Here is a 10,798-nt window from a genome sequence, read left to right on the forward strand (position 1 = left end):
AGTTAGCAAGCTCGAAGAAGGTCAACAATGGGGAAAGAACACGAGCTCAAAGGATAAGGTTGAATGGGGAAGAAGACCCCCTTTTATAGGAGCTCCCGAATCCAACCGTTATGCTCACAACCCGCACAGAGCGGTACTACTGCTCCAAGGAGCGGTACTACCGCTACCGCGGTAGTACCCCTTCGAAACACAACAGCGAGGAGGCAAAAATGCCAAAAGAACCTTTGGAGCGGTAGTACTGCTCGTCCTCACGGTACTACCGCTCGACCTCACGGTACTACCGCGAATGGTAGCGGTAGTACTGCTTGCTAGCGGTACTAAAAAAATACTTCTGTGCCTACTTCCGCTGAGCAAAACATGAGATTTTGGTCCGGAGCGGTACTACCGCTTAGGAGCCGCGGTAGTACTGCTCTGGGGCGGTACTACCGCTCAGGAGCCGCGGTAGTACTGCTCTGGAGCGGTAGTAAAAAATTACATCCGCTCTAGTCGCGGTAGTACCGCTGCAGCCTTTACCAAAACAGCCACAACTTTTGCAAACGGACTCCGAATTCAACGAAACCAAGTTTGTTGGAAAGCTAATGACATGGGCTAACACAATATTGATAGAAATATCAAGAATAAGCAAATGAGAAAAGTCCCAAAGGAAAATGGTGAGAACCCTTCCTCGAAAAAGACCGGTAAAACCTCCAACACCGAAAACATCATAGAAGACGCATGTGAACTCCGTTTTCGATGAACTCAAGCTTGTCATCAAGATGACCATAAGCTCTAAGACTCACAAAGAGAACCAAACAAGAACCAAGAAACATGATGCAAGGATGCAAGGGTTTGAGCTCTCTACTAACGATATGATCAAGCTACCAACTTGAGAGCCCCCCTTGATAGTACGGCAAACGATCATATAACCCGGTCTCCCTACTACCACCATGAGACCGGTAAAATAGAAAACCTATCAAGGGAAAACCTTTGCCTTGCACATGGTCCACTTGAGCTAGATGATGACGATCTTGACTCCCTCAAGATGGACCACCTTTCTTGATTGCATTGGCTCGATGAAGACTAGATGATTGCTCCCCCATAGTCCACTATGGGTGAGCCACTCTTCGGCTCATCTTCACAAGTCCATTGACACCACAATGGATGGCAAGATTCAAGCACTTGATCTCTTCGTGATGCTCCACTTGAACTTGCACACGGCAATCTTGATGACGATCACCACTTGATGTCATCCTTTCCATGGGTTGTATGATATCTTCCTCTTGATGCAAGCCCATGGATACGTACCTAACCCCATATAGAACTCTCACATAGACCATGGGTTAGTACACAAAGTGCAATGGACAATGCTTACCATACCATGGGATCACTTGATCCTCTCGGTACATCTTCTACGCTTTGTGAGTTGATCAACTTGATTCACTATTGACTTAGTCTTGATCAACCTTAAATCTTTGCAACTCTCTTCATTTGGATGATGTATTGAAGGTAAACATGAATGATCACACAACCTTCTTCTTCAAGACATGCTTGCAATAAGCTCAACACTCGCATGACCAATCTTTGGATAATTCCTTAATAGCACCTTGGTCAACTCATAAACTCCTTGAAACCAACACATGGACTTCAAGAAAATCCTATGGACAAATCCTTCAAATATAACTCAAGACAACCATTAGTCCATAGAGATTGTCATCAATTACCAAAACCAAACATGGGGGCACCGCATGTTCTTTCAAGTGTGGATAACAAGACCTGGTGGGTGTCCTATAAGCTCTCTTAAATTCTAGAAAACCCAAGTCCAACTCTCTATATTTCCACCCTCTACAACTCCATATGCAACTGGGAAGATCCAGTTGCAAGCATCCACAGCACATGCACTAACTAGTTGCCCTCTAAATCTGCCATTCAATGCAGTGGCATCTACTGCAAGATAAGGCCTACACCCATTCAAAAACTTTTCCAGCATGCTTTGAAAGAAACAAATACTCTTCTAAAGCACTCTTTCTGTCTACTCTTCCCATTCAGTTTGTACTGTACAGTGTGTTTATCAATGCTAACTACACTGCCAGGAGATGCTTTCTCCACTTCTACCTTGAAGGTATACAATAACTGAAAAGAGTCAACCCACTTACCATAGATATTGTCAAGTGCCATTTGCTTCCCATAGAATACTCTCATATATGGAACTGCCAGGCCATACTTCTTCTTCAAATTTTTCTGCAATTCTGTTGGTCCCACTTCTGAATCCTCTAAAATCCAGGTCTTCACAGCATCAGCAACCCATCTACTCTTAGCCGACCTCAATCTTTTCCTCCTGTTCACACTGAGACATGTATGAGCGGTTTTGTTCACTTTAACCTGCATTCATGATAGTTCAGAAACATGTCAGAACCTATGTGCTGCAACAAAAAAACAAAATACAGTATCAATGATGCTAACTACAATGCACTGTTAGTTGCTATATTTAATACCTGAAACAGTGTGATGTGTCTCATTAAGGAGGCATGCATCCTCCATTGACACCTCTTATAAGCACAATGCACTGTCAACCTAGTACTGTCACTCTTGTCTATTACAAATTCACTTTGAGTCTTTATTGAGAAGGTTGCAAGGGCATTTCTACAGTCTAAAGCACTGGAAAATATTGTTCCCTCTTTCAAAGAAGGATCATCTCTATTGTATTACACATCTGGTCTTTCCTCATCAGATGTTTCAGAGTACCCCATGTCATTGTCCTCCTCTTTCTCATCTTCACCTGCCTCACCAAACATGCCTTCAGGGGGTGGAACATAATCTTCCCCTTCATCATCTTTCTCCTTGCCCTTCTTCCTTGTTACAAACTGTGGAAACAACCTTTCATCCTCATCATCACTTGGCCAATCATCTGGTAGTCCCTCTTTAGTGTATGGGTCACCTGAATCTTTATTATCAGAGGGACCTGCATGCCTAGGAACTTCTATAGTAGGTGTTCCTGGTGCCTGCATGGAACTGCTGCCTCCACTATGAGCTGTTGTTTTTCTGCCCCTTGATTGGCTAGTTCTACCTTTAACTGTAGACCTAGACTGAGATCTTGTTCCTCTGCTCTCTAGCTCTCCTCTCTCCCTTTGTATGACACTGATTTCTAGTTTAGCAGGGAAAGAATCATGTATTGCAAACATGATACCAAGCTCATCATCACACTGGACAGGGACCCATGCTGATTTGTCAATGTCCCAGTACCTGAATTCCACTGCATCGTATAGACCCCATGGATATTTAGCAGATATGGCAGATCTAAACTGATTGAAAGTCCATTGATTGTCAGCAACAAAAGGAAAAGAGAATCCTGTGTTGGATGCTTTTGTGCCAGCACTAGCTAGAAGTGTGGTTTCCATTCTACAATCCATCCCAACTGCTCTATCGGGGTCCATCCTACGATGACCATGAAAAACAGAGACAGATCCCAACGCAATGAGCACTATGAACTAGGTCAACAAATTAAACTACAAGAACAAATCGAACTACAAACGACATGAGACTGCAGCAGATTACAAGAGATACTTACCCCGCCGAAGCATTCTTCTATAGCTGCAGTGTGCTCCCTCGTTCGTCGTCGCCGCAACTGCTGTCCCTATCCATCCCGTCGCCTGTGTCTCCTTCACGCCGTAGCAGAGTGCGGCACGGAGTCAAATCCGAAGCTCCACCATGGCCGCCATCAGTAGATCGAGCCTTAGGAGTTGGGATCGACCGGATCGAGCGAGCTAGGGTTAGGGTTACGGCGGGAGGCGAGTTGGGGGAGAAAGAGAGAGCGTGCGGCTCGGGCGAGAGAATGAGAGGGGGAGAGAGTGAACCGGTGACTTGGGCCCGGGTGTAAGGACGAAGGGGCAAAAATGTCAAAGAAACATCCGCTTACCAGTCAAACAACCTTGACTGGACGGAAACGGCACGGAAGGGCAATTCTATAAGAGAACATGACAGCGGAGGGGCATTTTTGAGCAGGCTTTCGAATTAGGGGCAAATGTGAGTAGTGGGTTTGAGTTAGGGACACAAATGTAAAAGACCCAATAAACAACCATCGGAGGTACAACTCAAGACTTCCAAAGAGATGGTTCATGGTACAGGTCCAAACGGGGCAAATTTCTCGGTCCAAAAAGTATCATCCTAACAAAAAGATGAAAAACAGGAAGGCAAGCCAACAAAATTGGGGAAAGAGATACTCATGGCCTGGAGGTGGTTATTGCTCAACCCATGACAGACACCTCTAAGAGATGGCAAGTAGGCCAGTTCGGCAATACTCCAGCCAAGCTTTTCTGGATCAAACCAATATAGGCTAGCGGCGGCTGGCAGTGCCTTACGTCGAGAGCACATCCGTGATCTCTGCTGGTGTAATGGTGGACGCCCTCGTTGCCACCGCTCTTACGGCTACCCCCACGGCCACTATTCGAAGAATTGGCAATCTGTAGATGGGTCACCAACATAAATGTAGGCAGCATGATAGGGTGGTGGCTAGCCATCTGCGTGGTAGAGATTGAAGGACGGGGTAGAAAAATTAAAGATGGAGGGGACTAGAGGGAAGGAGTCGGGGTACATGTCAAATTGAAGTTGGTGGGTGGATAGTTAAGGCATGGAGAAGAACGGTTGTGAAGGGGAAGAGGCGGGGAGGGAAAGAGTGTTTGTTAGTGTGAGTTGGAAAAAAAATTATAACTAAAACCTGCCATTATTCTTAGCAAGTTGCAACTAAATTGTTGAGGTGGCACGTGTGATGACGTGGATAGACTGCATGTTGAGATAAACTCTATAGTGGGGATCAATCTCTTAGGTATGTATGATATGCATGCGCATTACTGATTAGCTCTTTCGGTAACCTCTGGTAGACTAGCCACAATGGGAGTAACTTCGGCAGTAACATCGAGTCCACCTCAGCAACTTTGCTTATGTGGCAATGAGTTGATGAGGAGAGAGGTAGTTATAGTAACTTAGGTAGTTACTGTAACATCACATGTCCCAATGTAATATGAGTCTATAACCTAATAAATGAAGCTTTGCATATTACCACACTTATATTACTTCCCACTATGAAGATAATAATATAGTCTAGGGATATATGTATGTTACTCAGCATTGTGGCTAATCGTAGAAACAAAGCCCAAAATCATGATGTTTTTAAATCGCGTCATACAGATTCACTGTTTTGCATGCTTAGACATCCTTTGTTGAAGGCCCTCTTTCTTACGACTCCGTAAAGTAAAGTCCCCTGAATAGACTTCTATCGTCCATCGTCTACGTATCATAAAACGAAGCTAGTGTATCAAACAGTTTCACATCGTTCAATCGTAGGGCTCACATGGGAGTGGTGTGGGATTTCGACTGGTCGACCAGCGCAGAGTACTGCCCCTTGGACGGTGCACAAATTGAATTTCATCGTATTGCGGGAAAATTCTGATCTATTCATGTACAACGAACACTAATTTTTAAAAAAATCACATCTAGATCCATAGACTATGTAATGACAACTTCAAACACTGAAGCAAGCCGAAGACACCACTGTCATTATCCCTTCCTCGCCGAGTTGGACAAAACTTGTTGAGTATTTCTATCGAGGCCCAAAAATGGCAACCCATCGGCCTGAGCCCAGCAAGGCAGCAGCCCGCTCCCATCACTCCCTTTCCTAACTCTAAAAAAAAAGATATTCAAAAAAAAAATCTCAAAAAAAAGTTGCTAAAAAAATCACTCCCTCTCCTCTTTTCTCAAAATAGAATAGAAATAAATCACTCCCTCTCGAGGCGCCGCCACACGGCCGCAGCCAGCGCCGCTCCCTTCCCAGGCGTCGCCGGTCGGCCGCCGGCTCCCCTCTGGCCCTCTCCATCTCCTCGTCGGTTCGCCCCCACGCTCCGCTGTCCTGTCCCGGTGTCCCTGTGTCCCCTGTCGGCCGTCGCCGAGACGCCGACGCCAGCTAGCCCGCTCCCATCACGGCGCCGGTCGGCGGCACGGTCCCTCCCCTCGTCGGCTCGCCTCCAACCTGCAGGGCGTCCGCACTCGGCAGCATTGCTGCGTCCTCAGCGGCGCCAGACGGGCACCGCCGACCTACCTTAACAAGTTAGCAAGGTACATACGTACAGTTGACCTTCCTGCAATTCCGCTTAGCAGATCTGGGAACATGAAGATGAATAGTTGATGCATACAGTGCTCTGCTTATACTGCCATTGATGTCAATTCATGTTCATGTCAACCATACAATTGAACTTACATACAAATTGATGTCAATCATGTTCATGTCATATTGCCATTGATGCAAATCATGCAATGATGCTTGCTGCTTATATATAATTGAGTAATGAGTAATTGATGCCGTTGCTTCCAAATTTGTACATCTGGAATATATTAAACTGGAATGTCATCAGACATTTTTTTTAAATAACATACGAACTTTATTCAACCGAGATACATACATCTTTTGTGAGGAATGGTACAATTTCATTCATAGGCTCCGCAAACCAATCAACAGTAGAAGAAAATCTAGCCAACCTAGCAAGTCCGTGCACAACCTTATTTTCTTCTCTATTTATAATGTTCGAACCTAGAAATAGGAAAATCACAGGCCATAAAAATAGCAGTCATTAAAAACTGCCGCCGCCGCTCCTGCCAACCGTCTGCCATTATTCATGGTTTCAATGACCTCCAAATTATCTGAATTAATAACGAGGCGATTGCTTCCCGCCTGAATATTAGTGTTAGTGTTATTCTTTTGCCGAATATTGTATGACACTTGGATTAGGTCTCGTAGCCTCGTGTGGAGGGAGGGAGAAGGGATAGAAGAGGAGTCCGGTGCATCTGGATCCGTGCCGCCAAGCTGACTTTCTCCGCTCCACGCATCCTCCTCCACCTCCTCCCCGCGACCCCGGTGGTGCTATATCACGCGGTCGTCGCGAGGTGGTGCGCCCCATCCCTCCTTCGTAGCAGCTTCAGCAGGAGGAGGAAGATGGCGGCAAAGAAGAATGCCGGAGTGCTCGCACTCTTCGACGTCGACGGCACCCTCACCGCCCCCTGCAAGGAGGTGACGCCGGAGTTGCTCGAGTTTATGAAGCGCCTGCGTGAGGTGAGGCCAAATGTGACCCTGTGTCCTCTCATTTCAGTTTCTCTATCGGTAGGATTGTCAGGCGAGATTGCTCACTGTATGTCTGGTTGTGGCTCTCTGGTTTTCTTCTGGGAGCAGAATGTGACCGTCGGCGTGGTGGGGGGATCCGATCTGGTCAAGATCTCCGAGCAGCTTGCCAAATCAGGTACCCACCCTTCTTTGATTCAGCAGTACAGTCTGCTTGGATTCAGAGTTCCTCGTGACTCCATTGTCTGCTCGTCTTGTCTGTAACTGTAAGCAATTGCAGCAATTTCGTTTGATATTTGTTCTCTCTTCTGCAGTTATCACCGACTATGACTACGTCTTCTCCGAGAACGGCCTGGTCGCGCACAAGGACGGCAAGCTCATCGGGACACAAGTAAGTGCCCACGCCGCGCTGTTTTAGCACGAGAGTACCGAGTTTACGGAGATGTTGTATAAAGGTCCACAGCTGAATATTGACCGGTGTTCTTCACTCTACAGAGCTTGAAAACGCATCTTGGAGATGACCAGCTTAAGGTGAGCCTTTGTCACGTGGCGTTCTTTCTTGTAATGACCTTGCCGATGAGTTTTGAGGCCTTGATAGTGATATTATGTGTTCTTTGCAGGAATTCATTAACTTCACCCTTCATTACATTGCGGATTTGGATATCCCAATTAAAAGGTCAGTGCAGAATCATATTCGAGAATTCCCTCAGGCGCTAGCCCTTCACTGACCGAGTAAATGTTTACTCAGAGGCACATTCATAGAATTCAGGAGTGGAATGATCAATGTGTCGCCTATAGGGAGGAACTGTAGTCAAGAAGAACGTGATGATTTTGAGAAGTATGATAAGGTGCAGATTGTCTTATAAGAAAAAGTAGTTAGTTATAATCAGAAAGGGAAAATAGCTATTAGAAAAACATGAAACTGAACCGACTCGTTTTGTTTAGGTACATAACGTTCGGCCTAAAATGGTGTCAGTGCTTCGTGAAAAGTTTGCACACCTGAACCTGACTTTTTCTATTGGAGGGCAGATCAGTTTTGATGTGAGTGTTCTAAACTCTTAAATATCTGCTAGAAATAATCAGTTTGATATTTACTACTGCATCACTGAATTCAGGTATTCCCACATGGCTGGGACAAAACCTACTGCTTGAGATATCTCGACGAATTCAAAGAAATTCATTTCTTTGGGGACAAAACCTACAAGGTAAGAGATGTATACTGTTGTTGTGCCGTGCTTCCAAGTAAAGAAATCTCCTTTTCTTTTTGTGAAGTATCTTTGTGCACACAAGATGATGTTTGATAAATTTTTCAAGCCACTGTTATTCTGTTAACGTCATCCCATTTAATTACTACTCCCTCCGTTCCAAAATAAGTGTCTCAACTTTGTACTAACTTTGTAGTTAGTACAAAGTTGTACTAAGTTTGTGACACTTATTTTGAGACGGAGGGAGTACAAACTTAGCTGTACTGTATACCACAAACTGGAACTGACATTCTTTTTTCCTTTCATTATATTTAATAGGGTGGCAATGATCATGAGATATTTGAATCTGACAGAACAGTTGGTCATACAGGTATGCTGGTTGTATGTTAAAAGTTATTCTTGTAATGGCTATGAAATCAAGGAGACTTTTATATATAGGACAATCCCTGAATGAGCAATTTCGCATGATAAGAAAGATCGTAGCTTAATAGGAGATTTCTCAAATGGCTGGTTAATCCCTCTTGCTTGAGCACAATGCCAAACTGGAGAGGTAGAGAGAACATCTTTGAAAAACTTTATATCTCAGATATGAATCTAATGAGCTGAACTGCACAGAGCATGCAAATAGCAAACGAAATTATTAGTTGCTAACTGATTTCATATTTGGCATTGTGCTCAAGCATGAGGGCAGTATCATCAAATATCCAACTTCACTGAATTGTTGATCATCGAGCTGTAGTGGATGTCAGCAACTACCTTTTCACCATCATATTTAATCATCTGGAGTGGTACCTTTTCAAGTCATATTCGTCCCTGAAGAGTGCACCTCAGGCTGTAATGGAGTACCGAACTGAGTAAACAATAGGGCATCAATACTCCTTCAGAAACATTGCACAACTCCCATTGTGATTTACTCCCTCCGTCCCAAAATATAAGAACGTTTTTTACACTAAAACGTTCTTATATTTTGGGATGGAGGGAGTAGTTGCGAAACATTACTCTGTTACTCCACTTATTAGTGTGTCTGGCTCAGTTTTTTTAGCCGAGTTCAACCCATGATTTATTTATTGGGATTTGGTGCTGACTGACCATTTACATGTGCAGTTACCAGCCCCGACGACACGGTGCAGCAGTGCAGATCTATCTTCCTGTCAAAGTGATCGCCAGACTATCGTCCAAATTAAATTTGTGTTCTCCACACCCCCTCTCACTGTTTTGGAATAATTCCTCAGTAGATAGATCTCGCTTTGAACTCGTACATGTTTTGCATCCCTCCCCGTTGGGAGCAATTTGTCGTCATTGTTGTTGTAAACAGAACTGTGTATTATACATTCACAAACAGCGGATTTTGTATGCGGGCATTTGGCGCAAATGTATGCGGCCATATTGGGCCGGCGAGGGAGCCCGAGCCTCTGTTGTTTGTTTTTATGGAAGAAAAATAGTTAGGCAGAGGCAAACGGCCGACAGCGAGAGACGGGAGTAATGTAAGCTGGAGCATGAAGTCCATGGCCGCTGACAGATATGACAGGGCCGGCAGCTTCGAGCGAGGAAGAAGATGTGTTTCTTTCGCATCCTCTGTTTTAAAAAAAGAGGTCCAGGTTTTTTTTATGCAGAGAAATTACCACAGTTTTGGAAATACTACAGTATTATTACTTTGGTTTTCAGTGGTAGTCAAGCACCTCAAAGTAAATAAAACTTTGGTAAAAAAAACTGTGGTATTCTCAAAATACTTAAAAAATATTTCGCTATCAAACACAGCCTAAGTGGTTTGAACGGGTAGTTGGTAATGGGAGTTTTTGCGTACCTAGCAGATTCATGGAGTTTTGTCAGTGTTTGTTCCGTTTGTTACCTACTCCCTCCGTACCAAAATATAAAACGTTTTTTGTAGTTTAATATGAACAACAAAAACCTTTTATATTTTGGTACAGAGGTACACTAGTAAATATCTCATTTTGTTATGTCTTTGCACTGTCTAATTTTTTGTTTAGGGTAGTTAGATTACCGTTGTTATATTTGTTTTTTTAGCAACACCGTTGGTTATATTTATAAGCAAGGGTGAGGACAGGGCGTCGACCCGTTGGCTGGGCAGCTGGGGTAGCTGCCAGCCCATCCAAGTTCAAGCCCCAGCTTTGACATGCGGTGCTCGCGGAGCTTCTCCTATAAAAAACAAGGATTAATCCTTGGGTTGGTTTCATTTTTTTTATTTATAAGCAGGGGGATAACTTGTAAGCAAGAGAACAATCTGAAGGAGACTTGTGTTGTACGCATATATATACTAAATGGAACAATGGTGCGTATATAGAGTTACGAATCTGCATTAGCAACGGTTAAATGCTTGCCGCGAGATGGTACACCTGATAGTAAGCAGTGTGTGTTATGACAGGAGAAACATGGTAGCTGGACCACTTTGTTTCTTTCTTCTGCTGATTGTTGGTCTGGACGATGATTCTGCTTCTATTGCATGAAGAGTTGATGCCGGCTGAGCTGAAAACATAAATTCAGCTGGCAGTTT

At 44.2% G+C, this 10,798-nt stretch overlaps 1 protein-coding gene across 3 annotated transcripts; it reads left to right on the forward strand.

Annotated features, from left to right (window-relative positions):
• The first annotated feature begins 5,747 nt into the window (after nt 1-5,747).
• LOC119291144 (phosphomannomutase-like) lies at nt 5,748-10,446 on the forward strand. Of its 3 annotated transcripts, none has more exons than XM_037569855.1 (11): nt 5,748-6,084; nt 6,755-7,075; nt 7,193-7,259; nt 7,396-7,472; nt 7,577-7,612; nt 7,702-7,757; nt 7,830-7,929; nt 8,027-8,122; nt 8,197-8,286; nt 8,605-8,656; nt 10,340-10,446. In XM_037569855.1, exons 2-11 carry the CDS (start codon nt 6,959-6,961, stop codon nt 10,417-10,419), a joined length of 771 nt encoding a protein of 256 aa, XP_037425752.1. In that variant the 5' UTR covers nt 5,748-6,084; nt 6,755-6,958; the 3' UTR covers nt 10,420-10,446. The 3 variants fall into 3 exon arrangements, with proteins under 3 accessions (XP_037425752.1, XP_037425753.1, XP_037425754.1); XM_037569856.1 differs by having other exon boundaries at nt 6,764-7,075; XM_037569857.1 differs by lacking the exon at nt 10,340-10,446 and adding an exon at nt 9,391-9,706.
• Nucleotides 10,447-10,798: the final 352 nt, after the last annotated feature.

The sequence above is a fragment of the Triticum dicoccoides genome, chromosome 4B (assembly GCF_002162155.2).
Source record: "Triticum dicoccoides isolate Atlit2015 ecotype Zavitan chromosome 4B, WEW_v2.0, whole genome shotgun sequence".
Lineage (NCBI taxonomy): Eukaryota > Viridiplantae > Streptophyta > Magnoliopsida > Poales > Poaceae > Triticum > Triticum dicoccoides.

Coding starts and splice junctions, on each gene's coding strand:
- LOC119291144 (XM_037569855.1), top strand. CDS start 6,959: ATGGCGGCAAAGAAGAATGCCGGAGTGCTCGCACTCTTCGACGTCGAC. Junction 7,613..7,701: donor TTGGAGATGACCAGCTTAAG/GTGAGCCTTTGT, acceptor TGTTCTTTGCAG/GAATTCATTAACTTCACCCT. Junction 7,930..8,026: donor ATTTTGAGAAGTATGATAAG/GTGCAGATTGTC, acceptor CGTTTTGTTTAG/GTACATAACGTTCGGCCTAA.